Source organism: Convolutriloba macropyga, chromosome 14 (genome assembly GCF_964194025.1).
Source record: "Convolutriloba macropyga chromosome 14, txConMacr16.3, whole genome shotgun sequence".
NCBI classification, from domain to species: domain Eukaryota; kingdom Metazoa; phylum Xenacoelomorpha; order Acoela; family Convolutidae; genus Convolutriloba; species Convolutriloba macropyga.
The window spans coordinates 45,867,202-45,893,192 of record NC_134481.1 but is presented as its reverse complement, the minus strand read 5'-3'; the positions used below and the strand labels follow the sequence as shown (position 1 = coordinate 45,893,192).

The following is a 25,991-nucleotide window of genomic DNA, read 5'->3' as shown; positions in this document are numbered from 1 at the left end:
GAAAAATGACGTCACGCACGCACTTCAAATGAAATTGCAAAAGAAATTGCTTCAAAGAATTAACAAAAAAGAGATTTGAAGTGGTTGTGACGTCAGATGGTCGTAACAAAAATTTTGACGACGAAATAAAAAAACCAAGAGAAGGCCAATAATAACCCAAGTTATCGCTGTGCGGCCATAAATAAACAAAAGCTGAATTGAAGTGAGCGTGCATAGGCAAAATAAAAAACCGAGATGGCCAGGCCAACAATAGCTCCGCTTAGCTATTGATATGACACCTATTTAAAAAAATAACCGACAGATTGCCGTAATAGCTGCGAAATACTTTCGTGCCTATAATAGAGATAGAAACAGATACGGATATAGGTTGAAAAAAAGTTATTGACGCCATTCAAAAATCTATGTTTAAAACATCCATCGACAAAGTAAAACGCTAAGATTGTAAAATTCAATCCGCAGAAATCTCTTTATTAGCGTTTTAAAGAACAAAAGTAATTAAGTTTTAAAAAACTTAAGTTTTAAAGTGCAACAATTATTTTCCTGAGAGGGAAATCACGCATGATGAAAATCTAATCACGCAAATGACAACAATCTTTTACTAGCAGAGAGAACTGACGTCACGCGAGCAAATGCTGTTAGTGAGAGGAAAAAGTCATTCAGAACATTTTACTTTCAGCTCTGCTGTGTGATTAAAGGCAAAAACGACGAAAAAAGAACGGATGACGACAAAACCAAAAATACCACGAACACCGCAATAGAGCTCCGCTCAGCTATTGATATTGAAGCTATTCAGGAAAAAACGCCTTTTCTCCGATTGTCACCCCAATACTTTATGCTCCCTCAGTTACAGATCATATGCCATTACATAGTAAAACATGCCATGGCACTGATTGCCATAACCCTGTTTAGGATTGACAGAATAGAAGAAATGTAAAACATAGCTGGCAGATTGCCAGAAAATAGCCGCAATAGATTCGTAGATCGACAGTCTAAAAAAACAGTAAAAAAGACAGACCAAAAAAATTTCATCTTTTCATTGAAGGCCGATATGTTATATTTTGATCAAAATCTGTATAAGTTTTTGCTGCCTCTATTAGATGCTCTCAAAGAGTCTTCATTTAGAGCGACATACACCCATTTGACCATATCTCTTTGAATTGAAGTAAATAAAAGTCAATTTCAAAGTGAGGAAGTCATTTTGAGAGTGAGGCAAGTCAAGTGTGACCAAAAATTTAATCACGCGCATGAACAAAAAAACTCGCTCCACTAAGAGCGAAAAATGACGTCACACATGCAATTCAGTTGAAATTGCATGAACGAATGAACAAACAGTGGCTGTGACGTCATATGGTCGTAACAAAAATCATGACGACGAAATAAAAAAAACCAAGAGAAGGCCAATAATAGCCCAGCTATCGCTGTGCGGCTATTAAAAATTGATGTACGTTTATTGAAAACATTTTTAGAAAAAAAAATGATGAAAACATTTTTAGAAGTTCGAAATACTTTGATTTCATTTTGTTGTTAGACAAACTCCTGTTACTTAATGAGAGGATGCGGGGGCTATCGTCAATGCAATTAAAAATTAGATGTTACCTGAGACTTAAAAGAACAAAGTACCGGTCATCTAAATTGGGCTCTACGCCGTTTCTATTTTTTTCGTTTTTATGACTCGATTGTTCATTTGAGATTGCTGTGCTGAGCAACTGCTGTTTAAAAGAACTTTGAGCAGAATGAGCGGAGCATGAAACTAGCCTACAGAAGTCAACGAGATTCCACGCAAAATGTGGAAAAAGCGGCAAAATGAGGTGAAGTGAAACAAATTTTTACTCACCGAAGTAAAAAAGGGAACGCAATAATAGCCTGCTGAGAAGCTGAGGGCGGCTATTAAAAATTAGAAATTAAAAGAAAAATTGTGGAAAAAAATAAATCTGCCAAAATTAGTTCAGCTAAAGCACTCATGCTTTTTGTTAGACTGAATTGCAGAAAACGCTAAATTGATGGACAATTCTAGACATATAAAGAAAAAATTTGATAGCACTGACAGCATAAACTCATTGAGATAAAGTCACTGTTTTGGAGAAAAGTTAACACAAATTGCCATCGTATTAACTGATGAAAAGTGGAGTTAACAATTATTTAACAATAGCGCATAATAGTTTCAAAAAAGTATTATCTCAAAATTTTGTTTCGGAGGAACCAAAAATTGGTGTGAGTACATTGATTGCTGGCCCAGGTTGAGGTCCTTGATCCAAAACAAGTATGGGCCAGAAGGAAGAGTGCGATCAAACCTTTGTCCAAACTTTGAGCTCGTCGAGCCGCAGCCTCTTGCCTACAACCCAAGGCCATCTGGCCCCTAATTGTCTTGAATTGTACACCTCATCTTCGGGACACTTTATTAAACTTACGGATCAGAGGCTACGGATTGCCTGACTGCTACATCACTGCTCTCCTGACTTCCCATCCTCTCCAAGAAGTTCTCTTCTGTGTGGAATCCCACCTCTTCCGTCCTCTGAATGGCCAGCTTTTGTTTACGATCTAACACACATACGCATAATAAATGTCTAACATTTTGATGTAATTAACTTTGTTACCAAAAACAGACACAAATCAATTAAAAGGCACAATTCGGATTGATAGATGAATTGATCAACGAGTCCGAACTATTGTTCAGAATTGATGTCGATTACGTTCTGTTATGGTCAAGGCTCCGTTGCAACAATACGAAAACTCAACTCATTTGCTCTCGGTTTACGCAGCCTAGTGTTTCTAACTAATTACATAGTAACTGTTGATGTTTTGACAATTCACTCATGTGAAAAAAAACACCCAATAATCCCCATTACGAAATTATCAACAAAAAATTTTTACCAATCAAAAATTCAAACAGGCTATTCAAAACAAAAACATAGCTGTCAGCTAAATTGACGAAAAGTCGGAGAGTGCCAATGCAATCTATAGGAATTATTTAACAATTCGATAAGTTCGGTTGCTCATTTCATCCCCACTCACAAGGCCTTATTATGAACAACAGCGATAATTATATAAGTCCTTTACTGCCCTTTAAATGGTTTAGATAGACCTCAGATTACCTTAAAATTAGTGATAGTCATTTAAAGAGTGAGGTAAGCTGATTTTTTATCAAAAATTAACCCAGCAGTTCAGCTAAAAATCTGATAATTAGTGAAAACAAAACCGACTAACGCCGAAAGAATTGCTCTCGAACGACTAGTGGGAGCTCTAATCAATTGCAGCCTGCTTCAGTCGGTGGGGGGGGGGCTCAAAAATTCACTAGGGGGCTTCAAATACCCTTATTAAATGTTAATATATACCACTAAGATTTAAGGTTAAAAATGGCAACAGTTTTGGCGCACTTTTCATTTGACTTTTAGTATTAAATTGCCGCCAAGTGAGTTCAGCTGCTTGAAATTGTAATTGAGGGAACTTTAGATCACTCAAAACGCGGAAAGTCAAGGCGGTAAAAGTCACAACGAATTTTCTACAACAAAACAGTTATGCAACAATTTTCTAAAAGGCACATAGGTTTACAAAAAAATGCTTCAAACTTCGTTCGAGAGCAATTATTAACAAGATTCGTTTCAAAAAGAATTTCGTTTCATTTTTCATTTGACGTTTTGTAAATTTGTAGCAGGGCTATTTGAGTTCAGCTACTTAAGATTATGGACAAAAGAATTATAAAGAAGGCGCAAAATAAACATAGCTGGCAGATTACCAGAAAATAGCTGCAATAGCTTCGTCGATCTGCAGTCTTAAAAAGACAGTAACCAAAAACAGAGCAACGAGAGACTTCTTTTTGTTAAATTCTGCGGTGTTATTGCTGATGTTCTGAAATTATATTTAGATAAGTTAATGCTACATGCACTCATTTGACCTTATCTCTTTGAATTAAAGCGAATAAACGTCGATTTCAACGCGAGGAAGTCATTTTTGAGAGTGAGGTGTGACCAAAAACTTAATCACGCGTATGAACAAAAAACTGGCTCCACTAAGAGTGAGAAATGACGTCACGCACGGACTTCAGTTGAAATTGCATGAACGTATGAAGAAAAAGCAGATCTGAAGTGGTTGTGACGTCATATGGTCGTAACAAAAATCTTGAAGAAATGAAAAACATACCACGACAAGTCCTGATGTTCAATTCAAAGATTTTTCATTGAGTAAACAAAAAACTATACCTAGAACGGACTATGAGTGAATTGGGAAAACCATTTCTAAAAATATCAGATCAAAAAAAGTTAAAAAACAAAATGTAAAAAAACCGCATGTGAACAAAAAACCACTAGCGAGAAATGAAATTTTGGTTCTAACAAAAAACTAGCCCTAGAGTGAACTATGAATGGATTGGAAATCAGTAAAAATCGAAGTGAAATTCATGTAAACAAAAAACCACAAGCGAGAAAGCAAATTTTTGTTCAAACACCGTTTTCTCACTGTACTTTAAAATTAGAGTTAAACACACACCGCAAAATCACTTGCTTTTTCGCTCCACTTCCTGTTTCGGCGTGACCAAAATCACTACTCCAATTTGACTTCAAAAAGCATGAAAATGTGTGAACAGATCTTAAAAAGACAGCGCCCCAATACAATTCAAATTTTTTGAATTGTAATAAAACGAAGAGGAGGCCAATAATAGCCCTAGCTATCGCTACTAAAAAACAAGCTCGATAAAAGTCGCTCGATAAGTAAAAGGTTTGCAAAAATTTTGTATAAAAAGACAAACGACTGTAAAAATTATTTCAAATTTCTCGCGAAAAATCAATTCTTACTACAATAGAGCGATAAACAATTGCCGTCGGCGATCAATAATTTCATGGCAAGAACTCTAATAATATCAACATTATAGCTTCCCGTTTTGTTATTTGATGCGTGGTCGATAGCAGCAGCGAGAGCGAAGCAATATGTTCATCAAGAAGAGCGATTTTAATAAGAGCTATATAAGCCAATAGTAATTTTGAAGTGAGTGTTTTGAATGTATGTTTTAGGTACCTCAAAAGGATTCCGGATCACATAACTCAATAGAGCGCACAATTACAGATTCGTACAAAAGCATGGAGTGATAGTTAAGACCAAATGCTGGATCTGAACAAAAAAACACATGACATAGTAATGTAGAACAAAAGGCTCTTCATCACACAACCCGGATTGACAATTCTCACGCTTCATTCAAGGATATCAAAAGATATCAAACATTTCAAATAAGTTCCTACTATGCTCCAAGAACGAACCCGTCGGAACTCATAGAACTTCACGCTATACTATTACTGCTGAAGGGGGTCACTGACATCGATGGTGGAGGGGCTCAATAACGGAAAAGATCCCTATTTTCTTTGATCCTTGAATGACTGCCGCTGAAAAAATAAAATTGTGTGTCAACCCGGTAATAGCTTTTACATATCTATTGTAGACAGCTATAGATTAACTATGAATATCTACAATCAAACAGAAGCTTCTCGGGTGGCTTCGGCAGATGGTATTGGCGGATTCTTTGTCTTTGGTGGACGTTCTTAGTCTGCTTGTATCGATCAAGGATGAGTGAAACCCATCTTATCTTTTTAACTCCTCGCGTGTCATATAGGCCATTCGCTATTTTCCCCATAGTTTCATTACTCGCAGCATCTGTCGCCATTTTCTGTGCAGCATTTGACATTTTTAAGTTACAGGCTGCGAATGTCCGATTTTCAGTTTCACCGCTGAAAGATCTGTTCTGATATTCTCTGTTACGTATGACATTTCGAACTGCTTTATTCGATATTTGGCCCACATTTTGAAAAGACACGTTACGTTTTGCTGACTTTGGCCTGATTTTCTTTCGAAGTTTCTTTACCTGCACGGCACTTGATTTTCTGTGCCGGCTGGATCTAATGATCACTGTTAAATCAAACGAAAAATTTCAAAGCCAGTGTTATGATTGAATATGACAAAATTATCAAGATAAAATTAGTTTCATGAGGAAATGGTTCATTACAATACAATAAATCCCAGTTTTCAAGCGTCTTTAGATGATATCTCAATCCTAATGTAAGGTTACGATTCACAACAAAAACAAGAAAACCACAAAAAACTTCTGGACCTTTCTTGCTTTGTGCCCTCTCTTTGGCCAGATCTGAGCCGACCAGAGATAACTTTCTGTACATTCTGATCACAGGTCCAGATTCGCTGGATCTCCTGGAGGAGTTGTCATCTGTTTGATTGTCATTCTCGCGGGAATCCTCGCTTACCTTGCTCAGAGTATCAAATTCACGGCCACCATATTTACAGTTACTGAGATTAGGAGCGGAGTTGTTACCACCCGCTTCATTTCCTGTTTCTGACAAAACTATCTATTACCGTCAGTAAGTTGAATCAGTTCCTAGTAGAATACTAGGCATATAACTTTTTTAAAACAAGAGTATAGTTAAAAAAATGCAATTTTCGCACAATTATGACAAAACCTATTAAATTGAAATTTTTCTTCTTTGGTCAGCGAATTAAGTTCAGCAACTTATTTCAAATTTAAGTTATGCTAGGTCGGAAGCTCGGGGTAAGATGTGGAAAAAAGTTACTTAGGTTGCCATGAACAAAAAACTAAAATAGTTAATCTACCTAAGCTATTGAGACTGTTGCTCTTCTTTGAGAATCTGGCCAAAGCGCCAAACTTCTTGCTGGCGGCACTTTGTCTCCTTTTCTTCCTGTTGGCAGCACTGTTGGCATCGTTAGCTCCTCCTTGAGACTCGTCCTGGTTACCATTGAGACCAGCCACTGCTTCTACCCCTCCGTCACTAAGAGATCCCTGAAACGTACAAAAAAGTCAGACGTCATAAAAAATCTGCAATATTTCAAAAAGCTTTGAAGTTCTGAGCAAAGCTCTTTTTATTCATATAAAATCAACATCGACTGTTCTAATAGTGGCCGATTGATCTTACATATTAAACTTATAATAGTCGACGCAAGTCAAAAACATAGCTGGAAGATTGCCAGAAAATAGCCGCAATAGCTTCGTAGATCAGCAGTCTAAAAAACAGTAAGACAGACCAAAAAATTCCTCTTTTCGTTAAAGGATGAGATGGTATATTTTGATTAAGAATCTGCATAAAACATAGCTGCCTCTATTAGCTTTTCTCAAATAATCTTCATTTCGAGTGACACCCATTCACTTGACCTTCTCTTTGAATTAAAAAGAAGAAACGTCGATTTCAAAGTGGGGAAGTCATTTTTGAGAGTGAGGAGGTGTGATCATCAACTTAATCGAGCGAATTAACGAAAAAACTCGCTCCACTAACAGTGAGCAATGAAAAGCTATCGCTGTGTGGCTATTAAAAACATAGAAACAACCAAATAACGTCGGAGCAATTGCTCCAGGACTGGCGGGCTTTAGTTTAAAATGACAGCAGTTTAAAATGACCTTAATATAACACATCGTTCACCAAATATACCCGGCAGATCACCGAAATATAGCCGCAAGACTTGAAAAACATCGTTGGCTAGTAATTATAGTTAAACTCAGAAATGGACAAAAACAATCGAAAAATTTGAAAACAATCGCAATTTTTAACAAAATCTTGCTAAAATTCAAAACATTAAAATCTTCAAAACCATTTCATTGTCTCATGAGACTATCCAGTATCGCCATATCAAGCTTTAATAAGTTTTACTGGTTCAAAAACATCCATAGACTTGGACATGATAATAATTTTTCAAAAATTAAAAAATTAAATTTTATCAAAAAGTGCTAAGGATGGAGTAAATAAAATATTGATAACAACTCCATGAACCTAAAGACTATGCAACAGATGTTTCATAAAGCCTCAGAGGAGGTCCCTAGGACCCTGGTGACGGAGAAAAAGATAAAAACTCAAAAAGATTCAAAAAAACTTGAAAAAAAATTGCAAACAATTTTAAAAATAGCTGATCTTAAAATCTCGAAAAACCTTTCATTACATCTAAACGCTTTGCAGTAACATAAGCTTAAACTCTAGAGCAGGTTATGTGGCTGTTGAGATTGTAGAAGCCAAAAAAAATGACAAAAAATTTCAAAAAAATTGATAAAAAAGAAGTTGCAAAAAAACTGCTAAAATTTGTGATAAAAGTTGTAACTAATCCATGGCCAACAAACAATTTTCAGTAACTCATTATCAAACCTTACCGGATATTTTATGTTAGGCTGAAAAACCAGAATAAATGACAATAATGACAAGTAAACTGATAATAGCGATAATAAACTGACAATAAATGTTAAAATTTTAAAAATTGCAAGTTTTGTAAAAAAAAATTGCTGAAATACGTGGTGTTAAAATCAAGAAAAACAATTCATTACTCTTAAAAATTTTACAGTACCTACTTTTGAACCCTAGAGGACGTTTCTCCAGTCTTGAGGCTGGAGAACCATAAAAACCAACAAAAACTTGAAAAAAATGCAAATTTTATTTAAAAAAAATAAAATTTGTCAAATTAAAATATTGAAAGCTATTCCATGGCAAATACAATTTTTTCAGTAACTTATTATTAAACCCTTAAGGACGTTTTCTGGCCCCTGCGTCCGGAAAGAAGTGGATAAAAAAATAAATGTCAAAAAAATTGGAAAAATTTGCACGTTTTGTCAAAAAAAAGCAAAAATTCGTGATGTTAAAATGTTGAAACCATTCCAATACCGCTACAAACTATGCGGTAACCTAATATAAAACCCTAGAGGAGGTTTTTGACACCTAGGGCTGACAAAAACAAAAAATGACAAAAATTTTCAAAAATTTGTGAAAATTAGTATAAAATTGCGTGTTGTTAGCGATCGGTAGTAACCTAATATTCAGTAACCTAATATAAAACCCTAGAGGAGGTTTTTGACACCTGGGGCTGACAAAAACAAAAAATGACAAAAATTTTCAAAAATTTGTGAAAATTAGTATAAAATTGCGTGTTGTTAGCGATCGGTAGTAACCTAATATTCAGTAACCTAATATAAAACCCTAGAGGAGGTTTTTGACACCTGGGGCTGACAAAAACAAAAAATGACAAAAATTTTCAAAAATTTGTGAAAATTAGTATAAAATTGCGTGTTGTTAGCGATCGGTAGTAACCTAATATTCAGTAACCTAATATAAAACCCTAGAGGAGGTTTTTGACACCTGGGGCTGACAAAAACAAAAAATGACAAAATTTTCAAAAATTTGAAAATTAGTATAAAATTGCGTGTTGTTAGCGATCGGTTGTTCGTCAGTAGCCACGGGAGGCGGGGGGGGATTGTACATCGGGGGTCTGTTGGGGAGGGGGTGGGCAACAGTGGGGTGGGGAGGGCAACAGCGCGGTGGGGGGGGCAATTGGGGGGTGGTGAACAGTGGGGTGTCTTCAACCTCTAAGGACCGCCCTTCACAACATAAGTAGAAGTCTCCAAAACAATTTGAGCTGAAAAAGAGCACTCTAAGAGCACTTAATGCCCGCTGGGCGCTACCTGTTTATCTTGTTTTTGATGAAAAAATGTCAAAAGCGTCAGACGAAAAATCGGTCAAGCGAAAAATCGCATAAAAAAAGACCGACAGGACTAATATAATTGCTACAAATTAATACTGAAAAACTGATTTTAGCAAAAAAAAAAAAACAATTTTAAAGTGTAAACAATTTTGATGTCATTAAATAAAATACTGAATCAGTTTATTTTGAATTGCTTTGCTGAGAAGCTGCAGTTTAAAAGCACTTTGAGCAGAATGAGCGAAAAGAAAAACTAGCCTAGAAAAGTCAAAAAGATTTCATGGAAACGGTCGACAAAATGGCAAATGAGGTAGAGCTAAAAAAAATTTTGTTCGACAAAGTAAAAAAATTAGGACCACTATAATGGATGGCTGTGAAGATGAGTACGGCTATTAATAAGAAGTGAAATTAGGCCCAATTTTCATCGTTCGCTTAGTTGTAAACTTTCGCCTATTGAGTTTACCGCCTCAAAATTGTGAATGAGAGAACAATTCAAGACATAGCTGGCACATTGCCGGAAAATAGCCGCAATAGCTTCGTAGATCTGAAGTCTCAAAAAAACAGTAAAAAAGACAGACCAAAAAAAGTACTCTTTTCATTGAAGGCTGATATGTTATATTTTGAATATAAATCTGTACAAGTTTTTGCTGCCTCTATTAGCTGCTCTCCAATAACATTCATTTAGAGTGACACACACCCATTTGAACTTATCTCTTTGAATTAAAGTAAAAAAGTCAATTTCAAAGTGAGGAAGTCATTTTTGAGAGTGAGGTAAGTCAAGTGTGACCTAAAATTTAATCACGCAAATGAACAACAAAACTAGCTCCAACGAGGGCTAAAAAAGACGTCATGCACGCATTTCAGTTGAAATTGCATGAACGAACGAACAAAAAGCAGATTTGAAGCTGTGACGTCATATGGTCGTAACAAAAATCTCGACGAAATAAAAAAAACCAAGAGAACGCCAACAATAGCCCCAGCTATCCCTGTGCGGCTATTAAACATAACCGGCCAACATCGATTGAATTGCTCTCAAACGACCGTTTCGCGGTTGGCTTTGTCAGTAGATAGCTACGGTTTAGTGAGGCTAGCTTTAGCTTAATGGTTGCAGAGGGGGGCATAGCCGGGGCAAGGGGTGCAGAGGGGGATTGATGCACAGGGTTGGTTGCATGTGGCCACGACCTCAGGGCCTGAACGATGTGCAGTGTTGGGGATTGGGGGCGGGGGGAGGGTAATGAGAGGGGCGAAGTTGTGTGTGTGTGTGTTTGGGGGGGGGGTGGGGGTCAAACTCTTTAAACCATGATTATACGTCTCCAAAACAGTTTCTGTGAATCGCATACTTGGAGACAAGTGAGATGAAAGGCTATAAATGAACTTAATGCCCTCTGGGCGCTACCTGTTTATCCCGTTTTTCAGGACGAGAAGTCTTAAATGTTTCAGACGAAAAATCGGTCAAGCAAAAATCACATTGAAAAAGACCACAGGACAAATAAATTTGCTAAACTTTATTTGAGAGCAATTTGACACCAATTTCCCCACAAAAATGAAGTAAAAACTGCTTCAAAGTGCCGCTGTTTAAAAACACTTTGAGCGGCTTGCTGCTGCAGAAGTCAAAAATATTTCTCTAAATTTCAAAAAACGCGGCACAATTTGTTAAAGCAAAACAAAAATTGTTTGACGAAGTAAAGAAAATTTAGGCCCGCAATAATAGCCGTTTGAGATGACTGTGGCCATTGAAACAGAAGCAAAACTTCGAGTCAATGGATATAAAACTTGCAACTGAAGAAAGTTATGCAAAAACAAGACAAATAACGATTGTGAAATACTATCCAACGTCGTGTTCAACTTTTCACCAGCAAACGCATTACAGAAAGTGTACCATTTTTTTTTATTATTGCAACTGACCTGATCATTGAGGCCTCCAGTTCCTGAGGTACCGAGATCGCTGACCTTGCGCTTCTCGACAGATCCGTCTTCATTGATGATAGAGACATCCTCTTCGTTGAAAGAGAGACTTCGTCCCTCCTCGTTCAGTGAGGCAGTCAGTCTGTGCTCTGAGAGCGAAGTGTTCAAGGCACCGCTAAACACAAAATTCAACGCTCTTCCTAAACTTCATCCATTTTCCGGATCACAATTAGTAATTATCTCCCACGGTAGTGTGTATACAACCTTTATCTCCCCACAAGTGCATGTTCTACTTTTACTCAGAATAACATTAACATGTTACATAACCGACTAACGTCGGGCGAATTGCTGTGAAACGACCGGCGAGTGGGGGGGGGGGGTGAAGTGGGGGTCAAACTCTAAGAACCACCCTTCACACATGAGTATACGTCTACCACAGGACTAATATAATTACTACAAACTTTGTTTGAGAGCAATTAATAACACCAGGGGGTTAAAAATATAATGACTAAGGATTATGAGGGTACTTACTCTTTTGATTGGTTGTCGTCATTGGTGAAGTTTGGAGTGTTAATATTGGCAGATGCACTCGCACTGTTAGTCGAAATCAGGTCCAATTTATGCTCAGAGACTGAGACTGTTGAGGTCGTTTTGGCCACAGGCGCCGACTGAGCACTCAAACTAGAGACGTTGCTCTCCTCCGAGAAGATACTGTGAGCATCTAGAACTTTCTTGTTCGTTTCTCTGTCCCCACCGGCGCTGTTGCCTCCAAATACAGACCCTCCCCCTAAGTCTGAGGGTCTAGTTGGAGGGCTAGAAACGTGGTCGTAGTCGTCACCTGTAGTCTTATAGTTGGAAGAGGCGTTGGTTGAGGTGGTTCCTGATCTGGTTCTGGAAGGCTGATACACAGAAGAGTCCCAGTACTCCCTGTTGGCTCTGTTGTCTGTTCCTGCTCTGTCTCGACCATCTCTCTCCCTCTCCAGTGGAGGCGAGTAGGGGGGCGATAGTTGACTCACACTTCGCTTGTACTTTGAGTCCCGACTACTTTTGCCTCCTTCTATAATAAAAAATAATTTACAAGAACTTTTTTAAAAAATCATGGCGGTGTTGCACGCGATAACAAGAAAATGATTGCCCAGGTGCAGTTAAGAGCAAGAGTTTTGATCACTTGGGCCAAACTGAAGAAATTCCAAAATAATAAACTGAAAAAATCAAAAATTGTTTAGTTGACAAGTTATCTGTTTTGGCTTCTTGAAGAAATCCACTCAAATAATACGTAGAAAAATCTATAATTTTTTTGATTTTTTTTCGTCGGCTCAAAAAACCTCATCACACTTCTGTGAACACTTAAAATTTGAGCGAATAAAGATGAATATCAACACATGTCAGCTCAATTATACAAAACATAGCCAGCAAATACCCGGAAAATAGCCACCGTTGACCCGCTTGACGCACATTGGGATTGAAACAGAAAAAGCAAAAATAAGAGAGAAATTGACACAATTTTTCTAATTGTCAATTATTTTAATTTGGTGTGCAAATTCTGCATATTAGGTTAGATTCTAAAATTACACTTAATTCAGCTTCTAAACTGAAGGCTACATAGCACAATACTAATGCCAGCAAGCAATCACTTTAATGAGCTTTGATAACATAATGACCTATGACTTAATGACCGGGCTTTATATACTTATCCTGTTTCTTTTGATCTTTTGATTTTGCTCTTTTGACTTTGACCGTATTCACTACACTGTGTAATTCAATTCTTGAAAGAATTTAAAATCCATTCAGTTGAAACAGTGAGTGACGTAAGTCAGAAGTCAAGAATGAAAATAAGAAAAAACGTGAAAAGCGTAAAAATCGTGAAAAGCGTAAAACGAAAACGTGATCAAAAGGTAAAGCGAATTTAAAAAAAGAGATAATAGCCGCTGAGAGGCTGACGACCGGAACATGTTGCCTAAAAAAATTTGAGCGTCCACGACAATTGAATTACGTCCAGATCAGATACAAAACACAATTTAAGCAAGTGCCGTTAAAGCAACCTTTTCATTTAGAGGTAGGATTCTATATAAAATCAGTAAGTTAATACTCAAGGCTCTTCAGGAATCATAGCCACTATTCAGCCACACCTATTCAGACTCTTAATCAAAATATCATTTTAAATCGTCAGAAACCATTAAACTGAGAGTTAAAAACGTGTTTCTTCACAAGAAAACTATAATAGATTAAAGACTGCTAAAAAAATTTTTACCAGTACGTTATTTCAGATCAGTTTCCGACTTTTACTAAATTTAGGGATCGAATACTAGAAGTGGTTTTGAGGAGTGAAGAGCACTCTCTTGACTGGATGGCCTTAGTTATATAGAACTTACTTTGGTGTAACATGAAAAAGAATGGAAAACTTTAAACGTCAAACTGTTATTTATCTGCTTGAGCAATCTGAAAGGGAGGCGGGAATAGCATTTTCAGAAAGTTTCCTTACAAAATGTGACATTTAATGCACAATTAAAGAAAAAAATTTCGGGTTAAGAAAAATGTAGTCCAAATTGATTTGTTGTACAATAACTCAATTGATTATATTATATTTACAAATTGTTTTTGGGACGTGATTTTTCTAGTACGTTTGGTATAACTGTTCTATATATTTTTTGTGTAACTATTCTAATTTTCTGAGGGGGTGTGAACGTAGTAGTGGGGTTTTTTCGGGTTGCAGGTTGGAAGGTAGACGAGGGAGTGGGCGGGGTTCTAAATAGCCAGGTAGAGGAGGGTGGACTGGGTGAGTGGTCAGTTTGAGGGAACAACAGAGGGGGCGGCGGTAACATCCCCCTTTCAAGCCACACGTTTATCTCCTCAACAGTTTCGATGAATCTCATACTTACAGGCTAGTAATGCTATAGGGTCTAAGAGAGGAGCTAAGACATTCAATGCCCTCCGGGCTTTACCAGTTTATCCGATTTCTGAGGACAAAAGTCAAAAGAGTAAGAAGAAAATCTGATCAAGCAAAAAATTGCATACACAAAGACCGCAAGACTAATATAATGGCTCCAAACGAGTAGGGCTGCTAAAATATGTGAATGGAGAGCACATGAGACACAAAAAGTAAAGGACATAAGTCACCAGAAAAATCAAAACGGTCAGGCGAAAATTTTGAACGAAAACCACACGACTTCCATAAATTTTTTGAGCTTCCTTGCGCCGAGCATTTCAATAAATACTTCAAATAATTCAATCAAATAATTCCAAATCAATTTGGAAAAATGTAGTCCAAATTGATTTGTTGTACAATAACTCAATTGATTATATTATATTTACAAATTGTTTTTGGGACGTGATTTTTCTAGTACGTTTGGTATAACTGTTCTATATATTTTTTGTGTAACTATTCTAATTTTCTGAGGGGGTGTGAACGTAGTAGTGGGGTTTTTTCGGGTTGCAGGTTGGAAGGTAGACGAGGGAGTGGGCGGGGTTCTAAATAGCCAGGTAGAGGAGGGTGGACTGGGTGAGTGGTCAGTTTGAGGGAACAACAGAGGGGGCGGCGGTAACATCCCCCTTTCAAGCCACACGTTTATCTCCTCAACAGTTTCGATGAATCTCATACTTACAGGCTAGTAATGCTATAGGGTCTAAGAGAGGAGCTAGGACATTCAATGCCCTCCGGGCTTTACCAGTTTATCCGATTTCTGAGGACAAAAGTCAAAAGAGTAAGAAGAAAATCTGATCAAGCAAAAAATTGCATACACAAAGACCGCAAGACTAATATAATGGCTCCAAACGAGTAGGGCTGCTAAAATATGTGAATGGAGAGCACATGAGACACAAAAAGTAAAGGACATAAGTCACCAGAAAAATCAAAACGGTCAGGCGAAAATTTTGAACGAAAACCACACGACTTCCATAAATTTTTTGAGCTTCCTTGTGCCGAGCATTTCAATAAATACTTCAAATAATTCAATCAAATAATTCCAAATCAATTTGGAAAAATGTAGTCCAAATTGATTTGTTGTACAATAACTCAATTGATTATATTATATTTACAAATTGTTTTTGGGACGTGATTTTTCTAGTACGTTTGGTATAACTGTTCTATATATTTTTTGTGTAACTATTCTAATTTTCTGAGGGGGTGTGAACGTAGTAGTGGGGTTTTTTCGGGTTGCAGGTTGGAAGGTAGACGAGGGAGTGGGCGGGGTTCTAAATAGCCAGGTAGAGGAGGGTGGACTGGGTGAGTGGTCAGTTTGAGGGAACAACAGAGGGGGCGTCGGTAACATCCCCCTTTCAAGCCACACGTTTATCTCCTCAACAGTTTCGATGAATCTCATACTTACAGGCTAGTAATGCTATAGGGTCTAAGAGAGGAGCTAGGACATTCAATGCCCTCCGGGCTTTACCAGTTTATCCGATTTCTGAGGACAAAAGTCAAAAGAGTAAGAAGAAAATCTGATCAAGCAAAAAATTACATACACAAAGACCGCAAGACTAATTTAATGGCTCCAAACGAGTAGGGCTGCTAAAATATGTGAATGGAGAGCACATGAGACACAAAAAGTAAAGGACATAAGTCACCAGAAAAATCAAAACGGTCAGGCGAAAATTTTGAACGAAAACCACACGACTTCCATAAATTTTTTGAGCTTCCTTGTGCCGAGCATTTCAATAAATACTTCAAATAATTCAATCAAAAATTTGGCGGAGGCTTTGCCGAATTTTAGATCAAGTTTCACAGAACAGTTTGGAGATTTGAAGTTGGGGTTCGAGTTCAATGATTTCACAGCGAGGGAGAAATGTTCAATGTGTACAAATATTTACTGAAATGGTCATTTGTGCCGACAGGAATCCATGCTAAGTGCAGAGCAGACCTGCTGGAGGCCGCATATCTTAGATGGGAACAGATGCGCATCAGTCTCTCACATCTATCTTTTTTTCTCACAGCTATGGACTGCTGCGAACAGCTCTTTCGAGCCGTCTTTAGAGTAAGTAATGACAGAAAAAGCATTACCTCGATCCCTTAATGGTCGATTCGGAAACTCGTCATCCTCCTCAGCTATTCTGTCTTTGATCCTGCTTCCACTTCTGGGAGATCCTCCAGTGGTATTACGTCTCCGAATGTCACTGCTCCTCCCACTTCCCCCTCCCCCGTCCCAACCACCCGGGTGTCTGTTGTACCTCCTGCTTTGGAGGCTGCCCCCGGATGAGTTTGCCCCTTGGCTGGCTGCCCGAAGTGGAGGGGTCAGGGTGGAGGAGGAGGCACCTGGATCTCCTCGGATGGGCGCTGTGGATAGATGGGTAGGCGTGGAACGATCGGAAGATCCCATTGGAGAAAAATAGCCGTCATTTCTGAAACGAATATTCAGCCTTTTTAACCTATTCTTTTCAGCTATATTGCCAAAGAACGACTCATGCATCACTCTGCGAATAAAATCCCGACATAAAGTTTTAACGGTAAGTCTTGAATTATATATTAGTTTTTACTTTCATAGAAAAACTCAGCAAGTTATTTCAGTTTCTGAACTAATTCTGAGTCCTCAAATGACCACTCCCTGTACTGCTTGTTGAGTCTAACCGAAATTCTTCTGCTTTGATTAAACATAGCCGGCAGATTGCCGGAAAATAGCCGCGATAGACGCTTGTGGCCTTCCATGAATTGAAGCAAGTAAAGAAACAGGATAGGCAGATTGACCAAAAGTCCTTTAGTAGACCACTAGTTTTTTTGGGTTAGATACGTACTGTCAATTTTATGACATGCGGTCTATAAGGAAAAAAACCCTAAAAGAGCTTTTTCAAAATTGATATTAAAAATCAAAGACTCAAGACTACTACTCAAGAATTAGGGCATAAATTTTGGCACCACTTAGATGCACACTATTGATCTTAAACTAGTAAATGTTCATAAAAATTAAAGTTCCATAAGTAAGTTCAGAAATCATTTTTTTAGTGATGTAAGTCACGCATCTGACCTAAAAGCAGAAATGACGTCACGGTAAGACGAAACAAAAATCTGTTAGACGCAGTAAAAAAATTAGGAGCGCAATAATAGCCGCCTGGAATTGCTGACGCGGCTATTAAAAATACCACTATTATTCAGAATTTCAAAAATCACGCTCTACATGCGGTCCCAGAAGTTTCAGTGAACTTTGAACTTGACACCAAGATTTATTGCGCTAAGACTTATTGATCTTGTGTCAGGTCAACTTTTTCTTAGTTTCTTTCCACGATTAGTCAATTCGATCAGATGAACTTGCCAAAAAGTCCCAAATGTCCAAAAAAAAGTTGCCATCAACTTTGTATGAGAGCGAGTAGAAACAACCCTTGTTTGCGAACCTGTTGTAATAATTGTTTCTTCTGACAGCCTCGGAAGCTCTGCGTCTTTTCCCTGACCCTCCACCTGTGGACCTGTGGCTCCTTGATAATGCACCACGCTCACTCACTGTATCCCAGTCATCAAACCCCGGACCCCGCCTTGCCACTCTCTCCCTATCACTTAACCTTTCATCAAAATCACTGAAGCGTTCGTCACGATCACTCGGCACAAAATCATCGCCTATGTTTGCTCTATGTATCAAACGAGATTGAACGCCACCACTGACGTTCTTCCGTCTTGCAGAAATTCGACCACTCGCGTAGTTTTGGTACTCCATTTGATCTTCATCCTGTTTCACGAAGGGTTCCGACTGCCTTCTTGACTGAGATATTTGGCTGTCTTTCATACCCATGTAGGGCAACTGAGAGGAAACTCCTTTCATTCCTTTCCAAATATCCATCGGTGACAACTTCTCTCGTCCATCCAGGTCATCGAAGTCGATTTCTCTGAAAGTAAAGAACATAATCGACTAACGTCGGAAGACTTGCTCTCGAAGGAATAGTGGGAGCTCAAATCTATTACAGCATGCTTCACTCTGGGGTGGGGGGCTAAATAAATCCATTGAGGGGGCTTCAAATATCGTCATCAGAGGTTAATGTCTACCACTAAATTTCAAGTGAAAAAAACATAGCAGGACAAGTCCTAACGTACAGTTCAAAGAATTTTCATTGATTAAACAAGAAACTAGACCTCGAACGGACTACGAGTAAATTGGGAGAACCATTTCTAAAAAAATCAAAAAAATGAAAAAAAATCAATGTCAAAATGTGAACAAAACGCTAGCGAGAAATTGAAAATTAGTTCAATAAAAAACTACGCCTAGAATAAACCACGGACTGATTCGGAAATCCATTTAGAAAAAAATCCGATCCAAAATTTTTGTTCAAACACCGTTTTCTCACACTACTTGAAAATTAGATTGAGAAAATGCACAACGCAAATCACTCACTTTTTGCTCCATTTCCTGTTTCGGAGTGACCAAAATCACGACTCCAATTGACTTCAAAAATCATGAAAATGTGTGAACAGATCTTAAAAACGTAGCCGGAAGAACTCCGGAAGCGACTCGAAGCGTAAAAACTTCACAAAAAACCGTAATTGCAACTGAAGCCTTTGCCTTTCGTAATAAAGCGTTAACTCATTACCTCACCAGGTCTGATATAAATATTGGTGAAACTTTCACCACGGCCACGAAAAGAAACAAAATGCAGCACAATTTTTTATTGAAAACGTTTGGTAACGTTAAAAATGTCCGAAATCATTAGGATGGTCAAAATACTGATAAGCTGAAAAAACTGACAGGGCTATGAATTGCCCTCAAAAAATCATGATTCTAGTCTCAAAAAGATCGCGAAAGCAAACGGCAGACAATGAACTTAGAAACTTAAGTTAAATTTTTCATAAAAGAATGCTCAAATTGAGGAGACAGAGAACCACTACAGAAAGATTTCAAAACACTGCGATTGAGACAAAAACAAAAAAATACTCCTTCTTTGTTGTATATATGTCCGAGAACATGATTTCATATTTATTCCAAAACTGAAATCATAGAAAAGACAAAACAACAGAAAAAAAATAAGAGGGAAAAAGTCGTTTAAAAACAACACCAAGGCCGCAAGAAAGTTGCAAAAAATACTAATAAGTGGCAATTTTGGAAAAGATTTTCTAGCAAACTCTCAGTACTGATCTATGTTGAATGAAACCAATTGCAAATCAAAGAAATGGCAAAAATCTAAAAAAAAAGCTGAAATCATTCAATTTTCTAGAAACTGGAAAAAAAACGAATATAAATGTAGGTGCCATGACAAAGCTAGAAATATACAAATTAGAATGTGAAAAGCAAGGACACAATGTAAGGAACACCGTAACAAAAAGACTAAATCTGGATTTTTGAAAGTTAACAATTTAAAAAATAAAAAACGAAGACCTTCCATTACTCAGCATTCGAAGCATAGAAAAGACAAAGAGTCCGAGACAAAGATCCATCGTCCTGGACAGAACAAAAGAAAAAAAGCAAAACTCAAACACACGAAACATTGAAACATATTGCAAAAACTGGTCAAAAAACTTAGCATTTATGAAAACAAATTTAACTGTTCTTCAAAAACTTAACGCCAAAAACTGATTTAATTTTTAATGAAACAAAACAAAAGTCCCTCATGTTGAACAAAAAGACTATTTCTAGTACTTAAAAGTCAATTAATAATTTGACAAAAACTGGAAAAAAATACTACCAAAATCGGATAAGAATATGTACATCGAGGTAGAAAGAGGCGTTGAGTATATGAATTATCAAAAGGGAGATGCCATATTAATTGAAATTTGACAAAAAGACGGCTGAAAGATCCAAAAATGAAGAAATTAATTTAAAAAAAGCCAAAAATTAACTAATAAGCCACGAAATAGGTGCCAATTTTGAACTTGAAACGCATTTTCAGGCTCTGCAAAACACTGTGGCATCAACTTCTGAGATTTACATTTCAATATAGCAATAAAACTTATTTCTACAAAAAACCAAACTACAAGCAAAAAACTGGGCCACTTAGACGAAAAAAAAAAACGGCTAAAAAGCAGTTATCTATATGTGCCATTCAGTCAAAATCTAATTTTCAAAGTCATAAATTCATACACTAAACGCAACGCAGGATCAAAAAACTTCTCTCGCTCAGAAAAAATTAGTTCACACGGCAATTTTACTCACTTTTGCTTTAAAGTTAAAATAGCGTCTGAACGAGTAGTGTTTCCGGTAAAAAAAACATAGCCGGCAGATTGCCAGAATAGCTGCGAAAGAACAGACCTGCGTGCCGTATAATAGAGATAGAAACAGACAGATCTAAATTGAAAAAAATCGACGCCGCTCAAAAATCTAGGTAAAAAACATTCAGCGATAAAGTAATAAAGCTTGTTGAAATTCATCCCGCACAAGCCGCTTATTAGGGACCTTTACTGCACGTATGTGTTCCTTTGACCTTAAACAAATTCAAATTAAACCTAAGTTTTAAAGTGCAAAGTCATTTTATTGAGTGAGGTTAGTCACTTGTAATTAAAATCTAATCACGCAAAGAACTTTTGCTACAGAGAGTGAGAAATGATGTCACGCGCGCAAACGCCGTTAGTGAGAGGAAGAAGTCATTCAGAAAATTTGACTTTTTCGGCTTTGCTGTGTGAACAAGTAATGTTAAACGAAATAGAGCGTCAGACGACGAAACAAAAAAACCAAGACCACCGCAATATAGCTTCCCTCAGCTTACAGCTTCGCAGCTATAAAAAACCTTAATAAAACCAATACTCCTCTGCGAGTTGTAAAAAAAAGACAGCGCCCCAATACAATTCAAATTCTTTGAATTGTAAAAAATATATCGATTTCGGCGCACTTTTCATTTGACTTTTATTAGTGAACTGCCGCCACTTAATTTCAGCTGATCACGCAAAAAGAAAAAGTCAAGGGCGCAAACGTCGCACGAAAAGTCAAAACGGTCGGAAGAACAAAATACCAACTTGTTTTCAATAATTGCTTCGAACTTCGAAGATCCAATTGAACAAATAAATGCAAAAAAAATAAGCGTCAGAAGCACAGATACATAGCAAGACGAATACATAGCAAAACGACAAACTTGTAAGAAACATATTTGATCATTAGAAATTTAACAAATTGACTCAAACACCAGATCAAATGAAAGTCCCACCAAACGAAGAACAAGATTACAATGAAGGCAGAAAAAAATCCGAATATTTTGGGGTCGAAAATCGTCTTGGGATACGGTTGAAATCATGCCCTCCCAGCAACTTCATCAAACTTAGCACTTATAAGACTAGTAAAGCTAATCAGGAACTTCACTGCATCTTAAAGTCTCCGGCCTTCATCTGTTTATCCCGTTTCAAAAGATAAAGCATCAATCAGGTGAATTTCTTTCGAAAAAAAGACTATGCAACAAAACAATGCAAATTCCTGGATTGTTAAAATCCGCGAGTGTCTCAATACAGTTACGCTAAGCTTACAGCTTCACCTCAATAATAATTATTTTCAAATTTAGCACACACACATACACACACACCTAGATACACAAGGTGATCTATGCCTCCACCTGAGGAGGTATATAAAAGTTACGGCTCCATACACACGTGCAATTTTACACACAATAACGAGCTGAACAACAACGAGAAAAAGGAGAGAGCGAGGGCAGATAAAAAATGGAAACATAGCCGGCAGATTTCCGGAATAGCTGCGAAAGAAGACCTGCGTGCCGTATAATAGAGATAGAAACAGAGACAGATCTAAATTGAAAAATCGACGCCGCTCAAAAAGCTATGTAAAAAACATTCAGCGATAAATTGAACATAACCAACTATACGTCGGAAGAATTGCTCTCGAACTAGTGGGAGCTCTAATAAATTGCAGCCTGCTTCAGTCGGGGTGGGGAGGGGGGTGGGTTGAAATGGGACTAAGAAAATCAATAGTGGGCTTCAAATAACCACATTAGAGGTTAATATATACCACTTCAGATTTAAAGTAAAAAATGGCACCAGTTTCGGCGCACTTTTCATTTGATTTTTAGTATTAAATTGCCGGCAATTGAATTCAGCTGCTTGAAATTGTGATTGAGAAAGAATTTTAGATCACGCGAAACGCAAAAAGTCAAGGGCGTAAAAGTCACTCGAAAAGTCAAAATTGTCAAGCGAAATTTTTGCATAAAAAAAGACACACACATTTACAATAATTGCTATGAACTTCGTTCAAGAGCAATTAATAAGCTTGTTAAAATTTATCCCGCAGAAGCCTCTTATTAGGGACCTTTACTGTACATAGGAGTTACTTTGACTTAAACAAATTCAAATTAAACTTCAGTTTTAATGTGCAAAAGTCATTTTATTGAGTGAGGTAAGTCACTTGTGATCAAAATTTTATCACACAAAAACTTTTCCTAGAGAGAGTGAGAAATGACGCGCGCAAACTCCGTTAGTGAGAAAAAGAAGTCATTCAAAAAATTTGACTTTTTCAGCTTTGCTGTGTGAACAAATGTATAACGAAAAAGAGCGTCAGACGACGCAACAAAAAACATAGACTGAAGAATTCCGGAAGCGACTCGAAGCATCAAAGCTTCACCAAAAAACGGCTAATGCAGCTGAAGCCATTACCTTTTGTATTAAACCATTAACTCATTATTTCCCCCATTAAATTCAAATTTAAGAATCAGAAAACCACTACAATTAGAATTCTAATCCCTGCAATTAGGAAAAAAACACATACTTCCTCCTTGATGTATATATTCTAGGCAACGTGATTTCATACCAATTCGAAAATTAAATTAATCATAGAAAACACATAAGCAGCAGAATAATAAAAAACTGTTTAAAAACAATACCAAAGCATGAAGAAAAATACAAAAAGCAATAAATAGATATTTTGGATAGGCTTTCTAGCAAACTCTCAGTACTGCCCTGTTGATTTAAATCAATTGCGAACCAAAGAAATGACGAAAATCTAAAATAAAGCTGATATCGCTCAATTTTACAACTGAAAAAATCAATATAACGAATAAAAATGTAGGTGTCAAGACAAAACTAGAATGATACAATCTAGAATATGAAGAATATGGACACAATGTAAGGAACACCGGAACATAAAGGCAAATTCTGGATTTTTGAAAGTTAAAAATCAAACTAAAAAATACAAGAAAAATGAATAAATTTCATTGTCCAGCATTCGAGACATAGAAAAGACAACGAGTCATCCAGACAAACATCCACCCTCTTGAATAGAAAAAAAACAGAATTCAAACATACTTTGCAAAAATATGTTCAACAAATTTTTGAGACTGCAGTTATGAAAAAAACATTTAAACTGTTTTTCAAAAACTTAGAGCCAAAAAAAGAATTGAAATTTTATTGAAACAAACTTAAAGTTCCTCATGTTGCACAAAAAAGACTAATTCTAGAAATTGAAATCAAAATACAAACAAAAACTGAGAAAAATTGGAGGAAAACTACCAAAATCGGATTAGCATATGTACAATTTTGGAAAACAAAATTACATCGAGGTAGAAAGAGGCGTTGAGTACATGAATTATTAAAATGAGCTTGCTATATTAACTGATTTTTGACAAAAAGACGGCTGAAAGATCCAAAAACGAAGAAATTACAGCAAAAAAAGCCAAAAATTAACAACAAAATCACGAATTATGTGCCAATTTTAACCTTCAAACGCCTTTTCAGGCTCTGCAAAACGCTGTGGAATCAATTTCCGAGGTTTACATTTCAATATAGCATCGAAAAAAATATATTTCTACAAAAAACAAATTACAAGCAAAAAACTGGGCCACTTGGACGAAAAAGCGGCTAAAAACGGTTATCTATATGTCCCATTCAGTCAAAAATCACTTTTTAAAGTCAAAAAGTCATTCACTAAACGCAGCGCATGATCAAATAACCTCTCTCGCTCAGAAAAAATCAGTTCACGCGGTAATTTCACTGACTTTCGCTTTTAGGTCAAAACATCGTCTGAACGAATAGTACTTCCGGTAAAAAAAAACCTTAAGAAAACCAACACTCATCTTCGAGTCATAAAAAACCAATAGCACCGCAATATAGCTCCGCTCAGCTTACAGCTTCGCAGCTATAATAAAACTAATGGCTGACCTCGAAGTGAGTTGTTTGTCGAGCATTTCGTCGTATGCACCTGGTGATGCCGAGTCTCTCATGGTACCATACAAGTGGTCTCTATGGTGCTGTAATACATGTGGGATATGTCCTCTATCGTCCAGAGGCGAGTTGCTGGCAGGAGTCAGTGGATGTCCATGCAGACCCGAGACTGCAGTGGATTCCAACAAGTCAATCGAGTTCCGTCTGGGAAACAGGTTTGATAAGCCCCCTATGTAACTCTTGCGAAGGTGTTTGGGAGTATTGGGAACTGTCATTGTTCCTCCTCCTCCTGATCCTCCCCTGGCTGTCGGAAGTCCGTCCTGTCCTGTTTCCCCACTCCGGAACCCTTCACCACTTGTTAAAATTCATCCCGCAGAAGCCTCTTATTAGGGACCTTTACTGTACATAGGAGTTACTTTGACTTAAACAAATTCAAATTAAACTTCAGTTTTAATGTGCAAAAGTCATTTTATTGAGTGAGGTAAGTCACTTGTGATCAAAATTTTATCACACAAAAACTTTTCCTAGAGAGAGTGAGAAATGACGCGCGCAAACTCCGTTAGTGAGAAAAAGAAGTCATTCAAAAAATTTGACTTTTTCAGCTTTGCTGTGTGAACAAATGTATAACGAAAAAGAGCGTCAGACGACGCAACAAAAAACATAGACTGAAGAATTCCGGAAGCGACTCGAAGCATCAAAGCTTCACCAAAAAACGGCTAATGCAGCTGAAGCCATTACCTTTTGTATTAAACCATTAACTCATTATTTCCCCCATTAAATTCAAATTTAAGAATCAGAAAACCACTACAATTAGAATTCTAATCCCTGCAATTAGGAAAAAAACACATACTTCCTCCTTGATGTATATATTCTAGGCAACGTGATTTCATACCAATTCGAAAATTAAATTAATCATAGAAAACACATAAGCAGCAGAATAATAAAAAACTGTTTAAAAACAATACCAAAGCATGAAGAAAAATACAAAAAGCAATAAATAGATATTTTGGATAGGCTTTCTAGCAAACTCTCAGTACTGCCCTGTTGATTTAAATCAATTGCGAACCAAAGAAATGACGAAAATCTAAAATAAAGCTGATATCGCTCAATTTTACAACTGAAAAAATCAATATAACGAATAAAAATGTAGGTGTCAAGACAAAACTAGAATGATACAATCTAGAATATGAAGAATATGGACACAATGTAAGGAACACCGGAACATAAAGGCAAATTCTGGATTTTTGAAAGTTAAAAATCAAACTAAAAAATACAAGAAAAATGAATAAATTTCATTGTCCAGCATTCGAGACATAGAAAAGACAACGAGTCATCCAGACAAACATCCACCCTCTTGAATAGAAAAAAAACAGAATTCAAACATACTTTGCAAAAATATGTTCAACAAATTTTTGAGACTGCAGTTATGAAAAAAACATTTAAACTGTTTTTCAAAAACTTAGAGCCAAAAAAAGAATTGAAATTTTATTGAAACAAACTTAAAGTTCCTCATGTTGCACAAAAAAGACTAATTCTAGAAATTGAAATCAAAATACAAACAAAAACTGAGAAAAATTGGAGGAAAACTACCAAAATCGGATTAGCATATGTACAATTTTGGAAAACAAAA

The 25,991-nt window shown here is 36.9% G+C and overlaps 1 protein-coding gene across 1 annotated transcript in view; it reads right to left on the bottom strand.

The window, feature by feature from the left end:
• LOC142353273 (uncharacterized) overlaps positions 1 to 25,991 on the bottom strand; it is a 121,007-nt gene that overhangs the window by 8,945 nt on the left and 86,071 nt on the right. Inside the window, exons 18-23 of the mRNA XM_075405504.1 lie at positions 17,683 to 18,168; positions 16,361 to 16,698; positions 11,896 to 12,421; positions 11,365 to 11,539; positions 6,604 to 6,790; positions 2,409 to 2,538 (exon numbers count right to left, since the gene is read on the bottom strand). Of these exons, the coding sequence (XP_075261619.1) occupies positions 2,409 to 2,538; positions 6,604 to 6,790; positions 11,365 to 11,539; positions 11,896 to 12,421; positions 16,361 to 16,698; positions 17,683 to 18,168 (1,842 nt within the window). The remainder of the gene's footprint in view (positions 1 to 2,408; positions 2,539 to 6,603; positions 6,791 to 11,364; positions 11,540 to 11,895; positions 12,422 to 16,360; positions 16,699 to 17,682; positions 18,169 to 25,991) is intronic.